A 23,650-nucleotide genomic window follows, 5' to 3' on the forward strand; every position below is an offset into this window, starting at 1 on the left:
TTTTTGGTGATGACGTGTTTCGAGATATTCAAGGTCAAAAGTCAAGGTCACGTGACAAAATTATATTTTTATCTAAAGGTAGGCTTGTTATATATCGCTGGAAAGCTTGTTCAATTCCCTGTACAATAAGCTTTATTTGAGCTTCCTAGACAAAATAGGGGCGGAGTTACAACACATTTAGTATAGATAAGCGGGCTCAAAAAGGGCAATTTCTGCTAACTTTAACCTTGAATAATTTAACAATTACAAGACAAACGAAACTAAAAATTTTCATAGTTACTAAGTTCCATGCATAGTTTCAACTCCCCAAATTTCATGAAAATCGGAGATGGTCAGGTTGGGAGCTGTGTTGATTTGGCATGACTCCTACAGTTTTTAAACTGAGATTTTGACATCCGCAGCCAGAAATCTAGTTTGGGACTTAACTTTTGGGGATCTGAATCAAACTTGGGTATAACTTTGGGGGGGGGGGACAGAATCAAAAAGTTTTCTACCACATAAAAATAGCGCCCAAGGCTACTTTGCTAATTAACCGTTACATTTGCGAAATCATCTCAGGACCCAGAAGCTTAACACAAGTTCTATTAGCTTGTTAATTATGAAAATTTGTTAGGTAGGCAATGAAAGATAATGTATATGTAACTTCATCACTAGATACATCAAGCCATCCATGCTCACGTACGAATTTTACATTTTTGTTAAATCTTTCATGGGCAACAAACAAAGACACTCAACTCTACTACTACCTCCTTCTTGTGTAGACGCTCTTGCAAATTTTCAAAACCGATCCTTTGACCAACACAGCCTTCACTGCCACCAGTTTTATCAGATTTCGTTCATTTTGAAGGCCGAGATTCCTGATATAGCAGAGTCTGGAACTCGTAATGCTCACTTTTTCCACTAACATTCTAGCTTCACAAAGAAATCTAATTCATTATTAAAAAAAATCACATTGTTCTTTAAAAAAAAATGACTTCGTAAAGGGCTATCGCGCTTGCGTCAAAAATTCCATGTAGGCTATCTTCGTCCACTATTGTTCCACTCATACAAATTCAGACGTTCTGAGGTGACAAGTTTGAGTCACGTGACAACTAAATTGTAACTTTCACATGCATTTTCTATCAAATTCCGTGGACAAAGAAAAGGAAAGAAGGGAGGTGATCTTCAGCCCTTGTAGGGTCACCAGATCGCTGTAAGGGAAATGTAGGACATGCTGTCCCAAAATGTAGTACACAAAACATTCTCAATAAATAATACATATTTCTATAGAACACGTTAGAGAGTAGTTGAAAAATGACACTTTTCACTTTTAAAAAAAGGAATTCTTAATGAATTTCTAAATGCAAAATTTCAAAACTTGCAATCATAATAATCAATATTTATGTTAGAGTGGACAGTCAAACTCTTTGAAATTATAGGGACCAGTACCAAACATTTTACAGATTTTATGAAAAAAATAATTTCTCTCGTGAGTCTGTTGTGCTGATTGTAATGAAAGAACTCTCCCAACATTTGAATTATGACCTGTAATGGCAAACAAATATTCAGCAATTACCATAATTTAAAATGGTTCGAGAAGTTTCATCTTGGGTAGTTTTTAGTTCAATAACAGGGTATCTACCAAAATAACACATCCATAATTCTTGACTTTTTCTGGACTTTTCTAGACCTTTTTCCCGTCTTTTATTTAAATATTTATTTAATGAAAACCCCTACCAAAGAGTCAGTTAAGATAAAAACTGAAGCTGAATTTAAGAAGAGAATTAGATCTGCTTTCTCGTATTAATGGATCCTGAACTGTGTTTGGTATACAAGCGAGGCTTTGGCGTCTGGACTCGCAGCCGGTATAATCTTAGGTGGTGCTTGTGTCGCTTGTCCCTATATGTTTGTGATTATCCCTTCATCCATATTACCTTACCACCATTCATCCTCATCTTCGCGATTAGCCAAAGGGACAGAAAAAAGTGAAGTAAAATAAATTAAATCAACCAATCAGTCATTATGCATTATGATAGCAAAAATTCTTGACCACAAGAATAATTTATTGCCTTTTTATTGACTTCTTGACCTACTTGTTGATTTCTTTACTTTTTCCTGACTTCCATGACTTTCTTGACTGGCAGACACCCTGGATAACTTTGTTCTCTATACCCCTGATTTCCAATCACATTATATTGAATATTGAGTAGAATGGGCAACACCTTGTTCCATCAGTATAAACCCTAAGGCAAGAAATTAAAGTTAAGGCATTGAATAGTGACGTTATCAGAAAGTGGTCCCAAAACTTTGATCATTAATTTCATCCGTTTTCCCGTTTGTTTAATAGCAGGACAAACATTTTTTTTCCTTTTTGGGCAATGACTGAATCAAAATAAATTTCACTATTGAGTTTGTAAGCGCAGTCCATAGACTTGTAACTTGCATGATTTTTTCTGTTACGTATTTTCATAGTTGATATTAGTAGAATGACAGCATTTTGTTCCTACGCGTCAGCAAAAATTCGATGCGACAGGTGTTATGTTACATCCGGTGTAGCAGGGTACGAGCGATTTTATTGTTGAGTCAGCAGAACGTGTCTGATCACCTTGAAGACATCGGAAGCGGTGGGGGGAGGGGGGTCAATGGATTTGTCACGTTGTTTCTTGATGTATGCTAACCTAACACGTGTGTGTGTGTGTGTCTTTGGAGGAAATGCGCGCGCAACCATTGCCTATGATTCAAAGACATGAAGAAATGATTTAAAGATGGCGCCGAAGGAGTTGTACCCCGAAAGTTTAGCGGCTAAGGTTATTGCTCTGTAAAACAAGAGGCGTCGAGGGTTCGATTCCTGGTAGAGTCAATATTGATTGATTGATAGATTGAGTTAGTTTTTTTTAAGTCCACTTTATGCACGGCAAAACTAATCAGGAGTGGACCTACAGTTGAAAAGTGGTGATTCGGACCACTATGTGCCTCCACCGAGTATCGAACCTGGGACCCCTTGATTACAAGGCGACGATGTCAATATTGAATGGTCTCGATTAGCCTGTGTGTAAATAAAGGCAACAAAATGGTTGAGTTCGAAAATCGAGTTGGGTTAGTGGTTAATGTTGTCACCTGGCAATGAAGAGGTCGCGGGTTCGATTCTCTAGGTAGTTAAATTAGGCCAATTGTTTAATCCCGCCATTATAGGTTCCGATTAGTCCATCTGTGCATAAATAGTGATTGAATAAAATCAATATGGCGGCTTTGGGGGTAGTGGTTAATGTTGTCGCCTGGTAATGAAGAGGTCGCGGGTTCGATTCTCTAGGTAGTTAAATGAGGCCAATTGTTTTGTCCCGCCATTATAGGTCCCGATTAGTCCATCTGTGCATAAATAGTATTTGAATAAAATCAATATGGCGGCCGCGTTTTGTGTTTAGCGGCGGCGGCGGCGACCGGGGCGCGGGGCGGAGCGGGGCGGCGCGGCGCGGGCGCGGGGGGTGTTTTTTATTCCGCGAGATGTTTCAACCAAGTGGTTGAGGGTTCGATTCCCAATGTTGGTGAAAATTGGATATTCAATTGTATTTGTTTAAAAGTTCCGTTTAGCTTTTTGTGCACAAAGAGAAAATGAACTAATTGGAAATAGGATGTTTATGCTGTAATGAAAAGGTCCCGGGTTCGATTCACAATGTCAAATTGGCTGATAATGATGTTTTTTTTTTAAAAAAAAAAAAAAAAGAAGTGTGTTGAGTCCCCATTAGTATTTAGGCAGGAACAGATATTAAAAATCAAAACAAAATGCCTTTTGATTACAACGCAAAGACTTTACCGCTAATGTATAAAGATAAATTAGAATCTGTTGTTTTTGCCGTGTGGGGCCCCAGTACCGATTAGCTTAAATGCATAAACAGTAGGTAAAATAAGCAAGATGGCCGTCACTATTGTTTTGTGATCAAAGAGGAGTCGCAGGTTCGATTCAATCAAAAGGAGGCAAGATTCTATGTTTCAATTCCATGTAAAAGTCTAAAGTTATGTTTCGATTAACCTCAATGCATAAAGAGGAATTAAACAAAAACAAGCAAAATGGCGACAGATGTGATAAAAGAAAAATTGAATTAGTTTTTTATAGTGACAAGAAAAAATAGCGAATCATTGTTAGAAATAGAATGAAAATAAAGATACTTGCCTTTGCGTGTCCAGCGCTGTGCAGAAAAGCTCTCATGCTTTATCTCCGACAAGTCCACAATACACATTTTTTTTTATTGTATAGTTAATTATTAATGTTGTTATTAACACAGATTCTTACCAGTGTGAAGAAAAGCTCTCATGCTTTATCTCCGACAAATCCACAATACACACTTTTTCATTATATAGTTAATTATTAATGTTGTTATTAACACCGAGTTTTACCAGTGTGAAGAAAAGCTCTCATGCTTTATCTTCGACAAATCCACAATACACACTTTTTCATTATATAGTTAATTATTAATGTTGTTATTAACGATTGTTACCAGTAAAAATATAAACCATGAGGATTTTTAAAGGGGTGATAAGTGAAAAAAAGCCAAGACATATATTTTATCCCTGTTTATTACCAATATTTACAAAATTCAAAAGAGCCGCACACACACACACACACATACATATGTAAAATGTTTATATTGTGTCACCAGTTTATCAGCATGTTATTTAACAAGTTTTTTTATTCTTCAAGTTTGTTCACTCACCCACATAAGGAATTGTGTCACTATCATATCCATTTTCTGCTGCAACCACTGAATTAAAATGTTTCACTATTTTTTCCAAAAGCATGTTCTCGCAAAAAACAAACACTTCTTTGGAAAGTCTTTTTCCGTCGATGTTTTGTATAGACAAAGGCTCAGGTTTTGTACATCCATGTAGATGGGAAAGCACAAACTTCTCCTTATTACATGCATGGACAGGGGAAATATCTGTGCAACCGAAACATTGTTCGCGAAGGTCGAGAATGCAAGATTCCACACAGTTTCCAAAATATGATTTCAGATACGGCGACACTGTTTCACACATAACTTTCGCATGCTCGATGCACACAAATATCTTCATAAAGTTCCGCCACGAACTTTCTGCGATGAACACTATCTCCAGGGAACCGTAAGCTGGTTTCTTCCTTATAATGATCTGACGGCGATTGTACAGTGTGGTTATCAGCAATTCATGTTGCTCACTTAGTGGGTAGGAAACACGAGGCTGCTCACCTGGAATAGCGATGTAATTGTCGATTACTGGAAACAATTCCTGAAGAGCGTGCCATTCCTGCAACTGTAGTTCAACACCGGCCGCCCCGCTTCTGTGTAGCCTGACCACAGGTTGGAAATCCAGATGAGAGGAAAGTCCGATTGAGATAACTTTTGTTTTCGAAGCATTCAATCTCTTTCTGAAGAACCCCCTTGAAATTAGTGTACGGTTGAAATCTTTTTTTCAGCGGCATCGAAATAGAGGATTCCATGACTAAGAACTGCGAGATACTGCATGTCGCAGCGTGCAGGTATACATTTGAAGAAATGCGTGGGTGTGTTTTTGAGACGCATGCGCGCGTAGCAAACCAAGCATGTGCTGGACAAAAAAGGTGGAGGGGGCGGGGCATTACAGAGATCAATGGTGAGAGAAAAATCAGCAGAATATCATAAACGTCATATTGAGGAAATATTGGATAACAAATATTAATTAATTTAATTAAAGCATCAACCGCATTGTCGATCTGAAATTAGGTTTATAGACAGGGGGCAAAATGGAAAATATCGACTATGTTCTAGTATTGGATTGTTTCTGTATTTCCATCGGTATAATCCTCCACCACATTTGAAGCATACTGTTTTATCCTCTTTTTGAATGTAAAATAATCCTGCTTCGGACAGAGCTTCTACAAACGGGAATTCTTTTGATTGCCAGTTTCTGAAAGAGGACAATCTAGCATTGAAAGATCCCATCTCTGGATATTGCGTCATTGTTCTGTAAAGACACAAAACAAGATAAATATTATAAGTAAGCTGTTGTAAACTGTAACGCTACAAAATTATTAATATACTATTAGGACTATATGTAACTTGTATAAAATTTCAAACAGTATTTACTGTCAATATTTTCTAGTATACGTACCGAGTATTATAAATTTAATTTACGAGTCAGCAAATAAGTTGTTATAATATTGTCGTTTTTTATCGGTACTGGGAATAAAATTTGAAATTTATGCATGGGTTTACCAGAGGCTCTATGGAATAAATACAGAAAACAGTAATGCCCACAGTACACAGACCCGTAACTTTGTATCTGATGAGTGTTGTACGTATAGAATTTAGAGTTATTTTCCAAAAATCGCAAATGGTTATGCACATGTGGAGGTTTTCCGTAACTATCAAAAAATTCCCCCCGGGAGTTACTGTCTATGTAAATTGCTACCCAGTGCTTCCCGGGGCTATCTTTGGGATCTGTATTTACAATCAACGCTGCTGGTAGTTCCACATGTACAGGTAATTCATTAGCTGCGAAAACCCCAACATGATGATTGTCAAAGGCTCTATTTGATATTAACCCGTGAAGCAAATTTAAAGTCGACAGCATTGCTGGACACTGAATAGTAATATTGTGCAACTCACCTTTTTATACTTCAAAGTAGACGGTACACGTCACAGTAGATTCCAGAACCAATTTGATCTGGGCCACCAAGCTGTTTATCGTTGTTGAAACAATGGAGAGCTATCTAACACAACGCTGATGCTCGGAATATGTAGGCGGGGTTTACAAACGCGCATGCGTACAATGCTATCAGGCATTTGTTGTGCTGTTGTAAAATGAATTTTGTACTATAAGAAAATTGTCTGTATGTGTGTGTGTGTGTGTGTGTGTATATATATATATACAGACACACACGCATATTTATTTATTGATGAAGTGTATATATATATATATATATATATATATATAATACAATACAATATAATATATATATATATATGTAATTTGAAGATACAACATATCAGTAAAATCTAACAACTAGAAAAATATTCATAACATTCGACTTTTATATTATATGTAATTTAAAACATTCTTCACAGTTTGAGAAATGGAGTGCTTGTGGAAACACCCTTTCTCTGCAATATTGGCTGGTCCATCAGGATGTGGAAAGACATATTTTGTGAAGCATTTTCTCCAGTGTTTACCCCAAATGGTAAATGTAAAATTCAACAATATTTTGGTGTGCTACGGGGAATGGCAATCTGCATACAATGATTTCCCTGGTTTTGTACAATTTCGGGAAGGAATGCCTAATATTGACCAATTTGTGCCAAATTCTGGACCTCATCTTATTATTATCGATGATCAGATGAGGGAATGCGATCAAAGAGTCACAGATTTATTTACAAAAGGGTGTCATCATCGTGATATTAGTCTTTTCTTTATCACTCAAAATCTATTCCATCAGGGAAAAGGGAATAGGGATATATCTTTAAATAGTCATTATATTGTATGCTTCAAAAATCCAAGAGACAGAGCCCAAATTAATTATTTATCTAGACAAGTATACCCGGAGAATCCAAATTTTATAAAAGATGCATATTACAATGCCACCGCTGAACCCCATGGATATTTGCTGTTTGATCTGAAGCAGAACACTCCGGAAGAAGTACGTTTTCGGTCGCGGATATTTCCCGACGATGATATCAATTATGTATATATTCCTACAAAAAAAGCAAGCATAATCACTAGTCGTTTATTCTGTCATCATGGCTCCAAGAGTGAAACACGCTAAAGTGCTCCAAGTTTTGACGGATGCTAAACCAGCTCTTCGCACAGCGATATTACAAGCTGCTGATTCTTCCTTAGTTAATTCAATCTGTGAGTGTTGTTACAATGTTCTAAAAGGGAATGTTCCTCTTTCAACACCTCAGAAAACAAGATTGAGCCGGTACAAGAAGGTGATACGTAATCTTTCTGCCAAAGGACACTCTACAAAGCAGAAGAAACAGATACTAGTGCAACACGGAGGATTTCTACCTGCGTTATTAGCCCCTTTAATAGGAGGTGTGTTATCAAGTTTATTTAAGTGAAAAAAAAATCTGAACATGGAGCATGCCAAAAAAATGGTTATAATACCTCAAGAATTTATGGATAACATGAGACATCCTGTTATGTCTGCACCGTCTACATCCTTATCGCAATTGGATCAGGATATGCAAGTAATTTTGAATCTCAAAGGTCTTTCGGATGATGAAAAATGGAATCGTTACAGTATTGTGCTCCAAAAATTTCTGTCTATTACTCGAAAACAAAGAGAACCTGTGTCGCTACCTATTACAGAATCTACTGAGAAGTTGACTGATATGAAAGAAGAAATTCTAGCTGCTACACCTAGCATGTATCGTAGAAAAGCCGAATTGTTGTATGAACGTCTTTTACATAATAGTAATATTGATTGGGATAAATATGGGGCAGTTTTTATTAACAATAATAAAATTGAAGGCTCAAATATTGTCGATCTAGTATCGGATATAATTCGACCACGAAAAACAAGCAATCCTGTTGGGTGGCAACTATTCAATAGAGCTCTGGCGTTATCTAATATTCCTCAAGAATATATTGGAAACCCCCGGAGACAGGAGTTTATTCAACAGATTGTTTTTGGCAACCCCGGACGCCATATTCCGCTGTCCGGAGCTAACCAAGAAGAGGCACAAGAATTAACAGAAGCAGAAGAAGAAGAAGAAGAAGAAGAAAAGGAACCAATTTCTTTTGTATCATCATTTCCAGGGCACAAACGTAAACGTACTGTTCCAGTTTGGTCAAGATACAAACCATGAGCGAAAAAATATTAGAGAATATCTGGTACAATCCATCTCATCCAGCATCCTATTCTACAGCTTCAACACTATGGAAAGCTGTAAAAAAATCCATACCATTGTCAACAATCAAACATTGGTTGACAAAGCAAACTGCATACACTTTGCATAGACCTGTAAAGCGTCGATTTCCGAGAAACTTTTATTTTGTGCATAATATCGATGACCAATGGCAGGCTGACTTGAATGACATGCAGAGTTTGCGGAATCACAACAAAGGGTACAGATATATACTCACAGTTATCGATATTTTTAGCAGGCATGCTTGGGCTGTCCCTGTAAAAAATAAAACTGGTGTATGTATAAAAAAAGGCTTTCCAGCAAATTTTCAAACAAAGCAAAAGAAAACCTTTGAAATTACAAACTGACAAAGGCCGTGAGTTTACCAACAGTATTGTGCAGAAATATCTCAAAAAACAAAATGTAATTTATTTTACAACAAAGAATCCTGATATTAAAGCTAGTATTGTTGAAAGATTCAACAGAACTTTAAAGGAACGCATGTGGAAGTATTTTACTAAGCAAAGAACCAGCTGTTATGTTAATGTACTCCCAAAGCTTTTGAAAGCTTATAATCATAAAATTCACTCGAGTATTAAAATGGCACCAGCAGATGTTACTCCTGAGAAGGTTTTGAAAGTATGGCACAATATGTATGACAAAAAAACTCAAATCTGATTCATCTTCACTATTGTCATTGAAGATGCCATTCAAAATAGGAGATACAGTGAGAATAACAAAAACCAAAAAACGCTTTGACAAAGGTTACATGGAAAATTGGACAAGAGAAATATTTGTGGTGGAACGTATTTTGAAAAGAAATCCTCAAGTGTATGAATTAAAAGATCTACAAGGACATAAAATCGATGGAACATTTTATACGGAAGAGTTGCAATTGGTCCGCTTACCGGATATGCATGAAATTGATAAAATCCTTGCGACCAAAGGTAGAGGAGCCAGTAAAAAGTTGTTAGTTCATTGGAAAGGTTACTCCAGATTATTTGACAGTTGGATTAGCGCATCGTTTTTGGAGTCAAAAAAAGAGAGAGAGAGGCATAAATTTTTGTAGGTATTCTCATCAGTGGTACAAATAACCTTCATAACACATCATGAGAAAAGCAAACGCTTTCTACCTTACTTTGCCTAGTAACAGTTCCATGAAATATTTCCCAAGTAATACTCTAACTAATTACACCACAAAGCTTCAGAACCGTGTGGAGTTGGACACCAACAAATGGGAGATGGCATTGGTAGAAGTGCATTATCCTTATTCAATACTAAACATTACAAGATTTAACAACTATATTCAATATAAATCTATGGATGATGTCAAATGGAACGAACTTCGAATATCCGAAGGCTATTACGCATCTATAAACAGCTTTGTTGCAGAAATCAATAAATATTCTGAAACATTAAATTTTAGTCTCCGAAATCATCCTGCGTACAAACATGTGACTGTTGATATATCTACCAAGCAGAGAAACATAAATGTACGATTGTCACCTCAACTGGCACGGATATTAGGTTTTAAACCGACCGATGATCTATCAGAAGTAAAAATTGGACGCTCGCCTCCAAATGTTGTGAGAGAAATTCCTTCCCAGATGTATATTTACACAGATATTGCGGAATCACATATGGTGGGAGATGCTGTCGCCCCTCTATTACGTATTATAAACATTAATCCTATGGAACATACTTTTGGAAGTGATGGTGTGCAAATTTTCGATTCACCACATTACATCCCAGTGCAGAAACATAATTTCGAACAAATAGAAATTGACTTAAGGGATAGCACTGGTGCACACATCCCATTCTCCTTCGGACTAGTGTGTTTGAAACTTCATTTTAGACGTTGTGGTGAAAAGCTCTGATTATGAATGACCCATATTTTCAATACTACCATCAACAAGCTGGATCTGGTGTGGGTAACATATATTACGGTGCTGCCTATCAAAAAGGACATGGCATTGGAAGTTTTCTTGGAGGACTTTTTCGGTCAGCTTTGCCTCTTATCAAAAAAGGAGCGAAAGCTGTAGGGAAAGAAATGTTAAAAACAGGGGTAAATGTGTTAGGTGATGTTGTAGACAAAACACCCCTAAAACAGTCACTACAATCCAGAATTTCGGATGCCAGATCAAATCTTAAAAGAAAACCTGAAACAAAGCTAAAGGAAATGATTGGTTCAGGTTATCAGGGGCATAAACATTTCAAAAGGAATCACTCTGCTTCGGGACAGCGAACTGGAAGGATCGCTCAGAGAAAGAAGAGATCCAGTGCCAATACAAACACCAAGAAAACAACCAAACGCAACCGTAAGAAAATTCAAATAACATCAGATATTTTTGATTAGATATGGCGCTAATTAGGGAGAAATCATGTGAGTGTTTTAAAAGTGAATTGGATATTTTCTCGGTAAAACCTACTCAGACAAGCATCTTAGAACACCACATCATCGGATACAAACCTGTTAGTTCTCTGGCAGATAATGCCCCCACCGAGTTTGTAATACCTGGACATGGTGATGATTATATGGATTTAGCACACACAATGTTGAATATAGATGCCAGAATTGTAAAAGCGAATGGTCAGTTATTGCTACCCACAGATAAAACAATTGGACCTGTCAATGATTTTCTCAATGCAATGTTCAGCGAAGTACAAATCTACTTAAATAACAAACTCATCTCGTTTCCATCTCACATGCACCCATACAGGTCTTATTTTGAAAAAGCACTGAACTATGACATATCTGCAAAATCATCTCATCTCCAAAGTGCATTGTGGTACAAAGATACAGCAGGCGCTTTTGATAACGTTTCGGAAGACAACAAAGGCTTTACAAAACGTAACCAACTAACAAAACAGAGTAAAACATTTGATATGTTTGGTTACTTGCATTCTGATATTTTCAATCAAGAGAAATTTTTGATCAATGGAGTGGAAATGCGAATAAAACTGATTCCTTCGAAAAACACTTTCTGCTTGATGGGATTAGATGACAGTGAAGGCAAAGTGGAAATTCTGGATGCTACACTATATGTGAGAAAAGTATCGGTCAGTTCATCCATCAAACTTAGTCACAATCGCATATTGCAAAAACATACAGCAAAATACCCTCTAACAAGAGTACAACTTAAAGCTGTAACTATTCCAAAAGATATTGTTTCAAAAACAATTGACAATGTGATACTTGGACGTCTTCCGAAACGATTAGTTGTGGGGTTTGTTACCAACGATGCATTCAACGGCACTCTGTCTACAAACCCATTCAATTTTCAACATTTCAATTACAACTTCTTTACTTTATATGTTGATGGAGTCCAAATTCCCGGCAAACCACTTCAACCAGACTTTGAAAACAACAAGTACATAACAGCATATCACACATTATTCTCTGGAACAGGGATACACTATATGAATGAAGGAAACAATATATCGCGTGAAGAATACCCCCAGGGATACGCATTACTTGTTTTCGATATAACACCAGACGCAGCTGCAAGTGCCATATCCCACTGCAGTCTTCAACGGCAAGGGGCTGTTAGCTTGGAAGTCCACTTCAAATCGGCTTTGGAATCTACTGTGACTTGTGTTATCTACTCTGAATTTGACGCTCTCATGGAAATTAATAATCAAAGAGATATTCATCTGGATTAATTGTATAACAAGGTGAGTTGCACAATATTACTATTTAGTGTCCAGCAATGCTGTCGACTTTAAATTTGCTTCACGGGTTAATATGAAATAGAGCCTTTGACAATCATCATGTTGGGGTTTTCGCAGCTAATGAATTACCTGTACATGTGGAACTACCAGCAGCGTTGATTGTAAATACAGATCCCAAAGATAGCCCCGGGAAGCACTGGGTAGCAATTTACATAGACAGTAACTCCCGGGGGGAATTTTTTGATAGTTACGGAAAACCTCCACATGTGCATAACCATTTGCGATTTTTGGAAAATAACTCTAAATTCTATACGTACAACACTCATCAGATACAAAGTTACGGGTCTGTGTACTGTGGGCATTACTGTTTTCTGTATTTATTCCATAGAGCCTCTGGTAAACCCATGCATAAATTTCAAATTTTATTCCCAGTACCGATAAAAAACGACAATATTATAACAACTTATTTGCTGACTCGTAAATTAAATTTATAATACTTGGTACGTATACTAGAAAATATTGACAGTAAATACTGTTTGAAATTTTATACAAGTTACATATAGTCCTAATAGTATATTAATAATTTTGTAGCGTTACAGTTTACAACAGCTTACTTATAATATTTATCTTGTTTTGTGTCTTTACAGAACAATGACGCAATATCCAGAGATGGGATCTTTCAATGCTAGATTGTCCTCTTTCAGAAACTGGCAATCAAAAGAATTCCCGTTTGTAGAAGCTCTGTCCGAAGCAGGATTATTTTACATTCAAAAAGAGGATAAAACAGTATGCTTCAAATGTGGTGGAGGATTATACCGATGGAAATACAGAAACAATCCAATACTAGAACATAGTCGATATTTTCCATTTTGCCCCCTGTCTATAAACCTAATTTCAGATCGACAATGCGGTTGATGCTTTAATTAAATTAATTAATATTTGTTATCCAATATTTCCTCAATATGACGTTTATGATATTCTGCTGATTTTTCTCTCACCATTGATCTCTGTAATGCCCCGCCCCCTCCACCTTTTTTGTCCAGCACATGCTTGGTTTGCTACGCGCGCATGCGTCTCAAAAACACACCCACGCATTTCTTCAAATGTATACCTGCACGCTGCGACATGCAGTATCTCGCAGTTCTTAGTCATGGAATCCTCTATTTCGATGCCGCTGAAAAAAAGATTTCAACCGTACACTAATTTCAAGGGGGTTCTTCAGAAAGAGAGCGATCAGCATTTACCTGAAGAACAAAAACAAGTAACTAGTCTTATACGCCAGTCGATATTACTTGATCACGTCTACTATTTGAATGCTTCGAAAACAAAAGTTATCTCAATCGGACTTTCCTCTCATCTGGATTTCCAACCTGTGGTCAGGCTACACAGAAGCGGGGCGGCCGGTGTTGAACTACAGTTGCAGGAATGGCACGCTCTTCAGGAATTGTTTCCAGTAATCGACAATTACATCGCTATTCCAGGTGAGCAGCCTCGTGTTTCCTACCCACTAAGTGAGCAACATGAATTGCTGATAACCACACTGTACAATCGCCGTCAGATCATTATAAGGAAGAAACCAGCTTACGGTTCCCTGGAGATAGTGTTCATCGCAGAAAGTTCGTGGCGGAACTTTATGAAGATATTTGTGTGCATCGAGCATGCGAAAGTTATGTGTGAAACAGTGTCGCCGTATCTGAAATCATATTTTGGAAACTGTGTGGAATCTTGCATTCTCGACCTTCGCGAACAATGTTTCGGTTGCACAGATATTTCCCCTGTCCATGCATGTAATAAGGAGAAGTTTGTGCTTTCCCATCTACATGGATGTACAAAACCTGAGCCTTTGTCTATACAAAACATCGACGGAAAAAGACTTTCCAAAGAAGTGTTTGTTTTTTGCGAGAACATGCTTGTGGAAAAAATAGTGAAACATTTTAATTCAGTGGTTGCAGCAGAAAATGGATATGATAGTGACACAATTCCTTATGTGGGTGAGTGAACAAACTTGAAGAATAAAAAAAACTTGTTAAATAACATGCTGATAAACTGGTGACACAATATAAACATTTTACATATGTATGTGTGTGTGTGTGTGTGCGGCTCTTTTGAATTTTGTAAATATTGGTAATAAACAGGGATAAAATATATGTCTTGGCTTTTTTTCACTTATCACCCCTTTAAAAATCCTCATGGTTTATATTTTTACTGGTAACAATCGTTAATAACAACATTAATAATTAACTATATAATGAAAAAGTGTGTATTGTGGATTTGTCGAAGATAAAGCATGAGAGCTTTTCTTCACACTGGTAAAACTCGGTGTTAATAACAACATTAATAATTAACTATATAATGAAAAAGTGTGTATTGTGGATTTGTCGGAGATAAAGCATGAGAGCTTTTCTTCACACTGGTAAGAATCTGTGTTAATAACAACATTAATAATTAACTATACAATAAAAAAAAATGTGTATTGTGGACTTGTCGGAGATAAAGCATGAGAGCTTTTCTGCACAGCGCTGGACACGCAAAGGCAAGTATCTTTATTTTCATTCTATTTCTAACAATGATTCGCTATTTTTTCTTGTCACTATAAAAAACTAATTCAATTTTTCTTTTATCACATCTGTCGCCATTTTGCTTGTTTTTGTTTAATTCCTCTTTATGCATTGAGGTTAATCGAAACATAACTTTAGACTTTTACATGGAATTGAAACATAGAATCTTGCCTCCTTTGATTGAATCGAACCTGCGACTCCTCTTTGATCACAAAACAATAGTGACGGCCATCTTGCTTATTTTACCTACTGTTTATGCATTTAAGCTAATCGGTACTGGGGCCCCACACGGCAAAAACAACAGATTCTAATTTATCTTTATACATTAGCGGTAAAGTCTTTGCGTTGTAATCAAAAGGCATTTTGTTTTGATTTTTAATATCTGTTCCTGCCTAAATACTAATGGGGACTCAACACACTTCTTTTTTTTTTTTTTAAAAAAAAACATCATTATCAGCCAATTTGACATTGTGAATCGAACCCGGGACCTTTTCATTACAGCATAAACATCCTATTTCCAATTAGTTCATTTTCTCTTTGTGCACAAAAAGCTAATCGGAACTTTTAAACAAATACAATTGAATATCCAATTTTCACCAACATTGGGAATCGAACCCTCAACCACTTGGTTGAAACATCTCGCGGAATAAAAAACACCCCCCGCGCCCCGGTCGCCGCCGCCGCCGCTAAACACAAAACGCGGCTGCCATATTGATTTTATTCAAATACTATTTATGCACAGATGGACTAATCGGGACCTATAATGGCGGGACAAAACAATTGGCCTCATTTAACTACCTAGAGAATCGAACCCGCGACCTCTTCATTACCAGGCGACAACATTAACCACTACCCCCAAAGCCGCCATATTGATTTTATTCAATCACTATTTATGCACAGATGGACTAATCGGAACCTATAATGGCGGGATTAAACAATTGGCCTAATTTAACTACCTAGAGAATCGAACCCGCGACCTCTTCATTGCCAGGTGACAACATTAACCACTAACCCAACTCGATTTTCGAACTCAACCATTTTGTTGCCTTTATTTACACACAGGCTAATCGAGACCATTCAATATTGACATCGTCGCCTTGTAATCAAGGGGTCCCAGGTTCGATACTCGGTGGAGGCACATAGTGGTCCGAATCACCACTTTTCAACTGTAGGTCCACTCCTGATTAGTTTTGCCGTGCATAAAGTGGACTTAAAAAAAACTAACTCAATCTATCAATCAATCAATATTGACTCTACCAGGAATCGAACCCTCGACGCCTCTTGTTTTACAGAGCAATAACCTTAGCCGCTAAACTTTCGGGGTACAACTCCTTCGGCGCCATCTTTAAATCATTTCTTCATGTCTTTGAATCATAGGCAATGGTTGCGCGCGCATTTCCTCCAAAGACACACACACACACACGTGTTAGGTTAGCATACATCAAGAAACAACGTGACAAATCCATTGACCCCCCTCCCCCCACCGCTTCCGATGTCTTCAAGGTGATCAGACACGTTCTGCTGACTCAACAATAAAATCGCTCGTACCCTGCTACACCGGATGTAACATAACACCTGTCGCATCGAATTTTTGCTGACGCGTAGGAACAAAATGCTGTCATTCTACTATATTATGTGACGCTCAAAATGTAGGACATTTATGATATTTTTCAAATTCCTCCCGGACGCCGGACATAAGGCTAAAATGTAGAACATGTCCGGGAAAAACCGGACGTCTGGTAACCCTAAACCCTGGCCACTTCTTTGACAGTTCCAGGAATAGAGCAGCGCTTGAGGCCACATCTGTGTTCGCCAAATAGAGCTTCCAGTTGTCTGACAGAAAATGTTGCAATTGAATGGCGAAGTAGGAAAAGTAACTAAATTGCCAATAATTTCTTGTTCCCCCCCCCCCAACACCATTCCCCCTCAGGGATAAAATTTATCAAGCAGAGAGGGGGATACAAGTATCCCCACCCCCCTACAAATACCACACTGGTTACAGTTGCAGTATGTGTTCAACATGCGTACCGTATGTTAGAATGCATGCTTCAATTCGAAACTCCCGTTTGCGTGAGGTGTCTGCTAGTATGATGGGGTTGATTTAGGAGATGACGCTTGTGATCCTTTATTTGAGCGTGTCCAGGTCCAGGCTCTTAATTTTTGTGGCGTTCACGATGGTCTTTACGTGTCCCATAAGTAAAAATCCAGGGGTGTTAGATCTGGCGACTGGGGAGCCTCACCCTACATTGTTCTGTCTCATATTCAACATATTCTCATGTTTCACGGTACAGAATTCTTCAAGTGACACACGACACGTGTCACTTGTCACTTGGTGTGAACTATTCCTAAGATCTAAACAGTAAGATCTTTGTATTATTATACAAATAATTTTGTCAAGTTCATAAACAATAAGATCTTTCCCTCCACCTGGAATCGCACCCGGGACCCATTGTTTTCAAGGTGGTCCCTTTAAAGTAATATTGGTTTGGTTTGAGTTGGTGTTTTAAGTCCACTTTATGCACAGTAAGGCTAATCGGGACTGGACATACGGTTTAAAGTGGGATCCGAACCACTGTGCCATGTGCCTCCACCGGATATCGTACCCGGGACACCTTGATTACAAGGCGGCGACGCTACCGCTGCGCCAAATGGGAGCCCCTTAAAATAATATTGGAAGTTGAACCACTACGTGATGCCACTGGGAAACAAACGTGGGATCTCTTGATTTCAAGACGATAATACGCTAATACGCTATCGGGAAAGCCCTGTATAAGATACCTACAACAAGTACATGTATGAGAAAAAAATAAATATGCACAATATGTATAAATACTTTCAAATTTCTAATTTTTTTAGTTTTGTTCTTACATACTACATTAAACAGTTCTTGGTCTTGAAGTAAGGTACATGAACAAACACAATTTATAAATTAAAATTTATATTAGGTACATATCTGGATTCCCAGATGGCGTGGCAGTAACGTCGCTGCTTTGTAATCAAGGTGTCCCAGGTTCGATAACATGGTCTGTATAGTGGTTCGATTAATCTACCTGTGCATAATGTGGACTTTAAGAAAACAGAAATCAGTTGCAGCAATTTTAAATGATTCAGGTTTGGTGTTTTAAGGCATAAAAATAAAAATGCTAGTGATAGTGATAATCTTAATTATTGTCATGCTTGCAAGATAAGGCAACTCGGTTTATGTTCAGATAACAAAAAATGGAAAGCGGGGAAAGTTGTTGAAAATATGTGGTTTTCGATCCAACGTGCTCGAATTGTCACCATTACACCATTGAGGATGTAAGGATGTAAGTACGCTGGTACGATCCTCAATGAAAACGGAACATGCTTTGTTGTCACATGCTTCGTCCAGCATGATCTCCAGGGGAGGGGAACTCATGGGTTATCAGGAGGGGGGGGCGGTGGACTTTATGTACCAAGTCCATTTTCAAAAGTTTAACAATATTATATGAAAGTAGAGACTGAGAGTCCTCCTCCGTTGCCGTGCGGTCTAAGGCGCAATGCTTTGGACTCCGATTGCGGGACGGCATGGGTTCAAGTCAGGGTTGTTAAAGGTTCCGGAATTTTAAATAAATTCAATTCCGGTCCTGGAGAGAAAGTCAGCAAGCGTAAATGGGTTCTTTACCGTAAAGAGCCTTTTTATCTGTAAAGTATTTTAATTCGGTCCAGGAAGCTTTTTTCCGGATGAATTTAAATACGGTCCATGGAACTTTCTTTCCGGATCAATTTAAATAGTGGTCCAGGAACATTTTCCCGGCTCAATTTAAATGCGGTCCAGGAACTTTTTTTTCCAGATGAATTGAAATACGGTCCAGGAACATTTTTCCTGATCAGCTTAAATAGGGTTGAAGTTCCGTATTGAAATGAAACACGCAACTTGGACCGATTTTAAATTGTGCGAGAAAAAATGTTTGGATCTTGGTACAAAACCCAATAGAACCCATTAGAATGTATGTGTTCCTCGATCTTTAACAATCCCAGGGTTGTAAAAGGTCCAGGAATTGTAAATAAATTCAATTCCCGACGGGGAGAGAAAAATCAGCACTTGTAAATGAACAAGCGTAAATAACCTTATTGTGTTTAAAATATTTCAATTCAGTCCAGGAACCTTTTTTTCGGATGAATTTAAAGGAACCTTTTTCCAGCTCAATTTAAATACGGTCCAGGAACGTTTCCTCTTTCGGATGAATTTAAATACGATCCAGGAACTTTTTTCAATGAAACAATACGCAACTTGGACCGAATTTAAATTGTGCGAGAAAAAAGGTTCCGGTCCTACAGCGGAACCCAATAGAATTTATGGGTTCCAAACCTTTAACAACCCTGGTTCGAGTCCGCCTGGGTTCAGTCTCTGGGTTTTCGGCCTGTGTATAAGACCGGTGGCAACCCACCATTTTAGTATCCTTTTACGAGTATCATTACATTAACTTGATAAATTCAGATTTACAATGGCATGTTGCATTTCGGACAGAGAAAAATTCCAATTAATCAGAATATTTCCAGCATAAAATGAAACACGGTTAGAAAAACTAAAATAAAAAATTCCAGGACAACCTTGCGCAGTCCGCGAAAATTGATAACAGAACCCGCTATTGGCTCATGGCCCGGCGGTTGAGAAAGACTCCTCTAACGGATGTGAAAAACTTTGAAATTAATCAAACTTTTAATCCAAATATGCACTTTTCGTCCAATATTCGAGTATAATAAAATCATGTTCTTAATACTGACCTATATTTATTCAAAACAGAATTTCATTTTAAAAATCAGTGTAAATATTAGCACGCATCTGGTGAGAATAGATACTTCCTGATTGGTTAACTGCGAAGTAAGACCGTCCTTCGGTTCAGCAACCTCCTCCACCTCTAGGTAGGTCTGTGGGAGGGAGACTGGCAGTCGGGAGATAGGACAAGGCCCTTATGGGCTGTAGAGCCACGGCTTACTTTACTCTGTTATAAGCCCAATTTAAGCTCAGATAGGGTAACCGGGGCTAAATCTACGTTTGAAGATGCATCCGATCTACTGTCCAATGTGACTACCTTGATTACCAGGCCGGAACGTAACTATTACGTAATCGGGGAGGTCCTCTGATCAAATAAAGCCAATGCATCAATGTGGGACTGAATACATCTTCTTTGTGATATATTTATGTTTTCTTTTCTTTTCAGATATTTACCAACATGAAGATTTTATACGTCGCTGCCGCATTATCTGCATTAAGCTGTTCAAGGTAAGTGTAATACACACACCCTGGAAGATAACGTACGCACTAGTGTTGCCCACGGGACGAGACGGGACAGGCTTTTAAAAATTCGAGACGAGACGAGATTGATCATGTGTGCCAAAGTCTCGTCTCGTGGGCAACACTAGTACGCACAAGCAACAAAAATTCTCAATAATTTAAAATGTAAAACTTTCACTACTTTTCGGCAGGGTTCTCCCTTTAAAATTATCCACCAAATGCTAGGCATAAATTGTGACTATTAACGGTCTATTTCAGGGCCGCTGAAAAGTGTGAATGCGCTGGTTATTTCGATAAGGACATCAACGAAGAGAAGAAAATTTATACGATTCCAGATGGGGAAATCGAAAGCTGTGATAGAACTGAAGACTGCATCAAGAGATGCGAAGGCTTTGTAAGTGACTATCGGTTTGTTCAAAACCCATTAGCAATAATTCTAACAAGTAATTTAGTACTACAATTTTGGATCAGCCTTGTTTTAAGAAATACGAAAAAGCTTACTGAAATAAAAAATGTTGAATGTTGCCAGTTACAAAGAATGTTTAATTCAAAAGTTTTTACTTGTATCCATATTCCCATTCCCATATTTATAGTCCTTATTTAGAACTTATCGGACGTACATGTGGTGTTAGATTGTATGTTTGCATACTCTCCCGTTGAAAGTCAGTGGGGTTGTTACAATCCAGAATTGTCCCTGACTGTACACATGTTGACTCCAACTTCATGAATAATAATTATATAATTTGTTCCAATATAAAACATTTTTTTGAGACTTTTTAAAATAGTGTCAATATATTCAAATTACATTAATTAATTATATTTGATGTTTTTATAATTAACGATATTAATTCTTTCACTGATATTATTCACTGAATTGCGCTTCAAATTACAAAGAATCAACATGCAATAAAAGTACTCATTTTCATATATAAGAAAATGGAGTTTAAAGGTGTCAAAGTTTGTGAATATACATCGGGTGCTAATTGAATTTATTTATAAGTTTCAAATTCTACATTAAAATATCATTAATCCAAGGGATTTTATACCCTTTCCCATAACACCTAACTGAAAGTTATCTGATTAGTAATATGCTGCATTGAACTTTGCTTAAGGAAAGAAGAACGTGTGCTTGTAATTACTATAATCACATTTCTACTTTTCAAGTTAGTCTCATGCACTTGAATATCATTTGGAACATTGATGTAAAATCCTTGATTGTTTTTGTGTATGGTAAACAAGTACAGCCAGTTTAGTTACCTTCAATTCTCTTTTGAATTTTGTAGTTCAACAAACTGACGAACTATGGTGACCTTGACAAGATTACATCAAAAGGAATACCAGTGTCTGCACTAGCCTGTAGGAACTACAACGCTGATATACAGGATGCGCTGGTGCGTACTCTTTATTAATTGACATACAATCAGAGTTACTAATAGCTAAAGCCCGGATTTGTAAGCGAAATGCATATTCTTTTCCAGACTTCTAATGGTAAGGAGAAAGGTTATACTTCGTATTACATACCTTGATGAGCTATTTAACTAAGGTTGAAAGTGCTTATAAATGCTTATTTCTGCAGGAAACGGTTATGCTTGCTTATTTTATGATTTTGGTTTAAAATATTTTACCCAAATCTGTCATATTTCAATCCTATTTCAATCACACGACGGCATCGGGATGACGAGATCAATGCTTCTAAATAGCCGCACGGGAGAAATGGCATCCAAGAAAAGATACAGTACATCCAAAATCATTTTTCCAAATTACCTGATATTATAACACAGTTGAAAGCTCGAAATAATCCATTGCAACATTTGCTTTCTCTCATTGATGAAATTTCAGTAACGTTGTCTTCAGAAACTCACGGTGTTGCTAAAATTGTGTCCGACAAGTTTAGTCAGGTATTACTGAAAAATCCCGGTTACAAAACACTGTGTCAAATTTATAAAAATATTTCTGGTGAAGAAACAGACATTCAAGAGGAATTCACCGAAGAAGAACTGTGGTGTTTTTCACATGCGCCTGTGATGTCACGCTACGTGTAAAGAACATTTTCACTGTACAAATCATTATTCACTGACAGACACAGGAGCTTCACACAAGAAAATCTCAGGATGACCTTCCTTACATACTTTAACAGCTTTGAATAAGGTAAGAGATCTTATAAACAAATGTTTTTTCAGATTTTCCTGTATTTGTTTATGCTTATTTTGGTGCTTTTTTTCATTTTTTGTGCTTATTAACTTGCTTATTTTACTGTTTGATTGTGCTTATAAATCCGGTCCCTACTAATAACTATAAACACAATCAGTAGTAGTAGTAGAGATGTGCGCTAGTGGATGTTTTCTTCGTGGGTGGTCCTTTATTTGTATGTACTTATAACTAATTTGCACGGGTTTTAATTAATTTGCGCGTACTTAGAATTCATTTGCAAGTACTTAGAATACTTTACATTTATGTATTTGCATGTTTATAACTTTTATGAATATATAATTATTTATTTTATGAAAAATATGTATATAGAAGGTAATTAGAGGTACTAAACGCTATGCATATGTTTTTATATTCATTACTGCAAAGTATGTAATGTATAAATCGATAATAATTAATGTATATAATATTGAAAATAAGTTTTCTATGGTTTATGAACCGCTATGAACGGTGGTAATGGGTGTAGGTACAGGTCCAATTACGATTGGGGACGGTCCCGGTACTCGAACCCGCGATATGTAATATTATTAATTAGTACTATGTAATAATTTCATTACATTATGGTATGAAAGACGATGGTACGACACGCTAGACAGAATACTGTCTCCGAATTTCGACTCCGCTCTGATGCCAGACAGAGAGAATGAATTAATATTCCGCGCAGGTAGACGAGAAAGGAATTTGGGGAGTGTGCGTTCAAGGTCAAATGACGTCACAACGTCAGAACAAAGAAGGAATCTGATTCACCAATCAGAGAACGCGTCGGTAGATTTTCAGAACCGGTTTTTCCAAGGTTAACCAGTACGCAAGAACAGGGGAAAGCTATGCAATACTGTAGGGCAGGGGAGGGATTCAACCAGACAACAAAGGATGTCTGGAAATGCGCAGCAAGGGTCAAACTCTGAAGCTATGCGTCGCTTGTAGAACTGGTTTCAGCCGCCAATTAATATTCCGCTCAGGGTTGCCCCAAGGCACAGGACGCTTTAGCGAGGGTTTTAGGGTAGAAAGCTTGCATGTTAGAACAGGTTTCTGTCTAACTAAGCCAAGGTTACCGAGAACACAAGAAAAAAGGATTTTGGATACCGAATTAGATTGGAGCGAGAACTTTATTTTGA

General features: G+C 37.5%; 1 protein-coding gene across 1 annotated transcript in view; it reads left to right on the forward strand.

Annotated features, from left to right (window-relative positions):
• Positions 1-23,650, forward strand: part of LOC145994327 (uncharacterized) — a 43,622-nt gene that overhangs the window by 4,560 nt on the left and 15,412 nt on the right. Inside the window, exons 2-4 of the mRNA XM_083130435.1 lie at positions 20,254-20,315; positions 20,586-20,721; positions 21,611-21,718. Of these exons, the coding sequence (XP_082986561.1) occupies positions 20,266-20,315; positions 20,586-20,721; positions 21,611-21,718 (294 nt within the window). The 5' untranslated portion in view covers positions 20,254-20,265. The remainder of the gene's footprint in view (positions 1-20,253; positions 20,316-20,585; positions 20,722-21,610; positions 21,719-23,650) is intronic.

The sequence above is a fragment of the Lepisma saccharinum genome, chromosome 10 (genome assembly GCF_977018435.1).
Source record: "Lepisma saccharinum chromosome 10, izLepSacc3.1, whole genome shotgun sequence".
NCBI lineage: Eukaryota > Metazoa > Arthropoda > Insecta > Zygentoma > Lepismatidae > Lepisma > Lepisma saccharinum.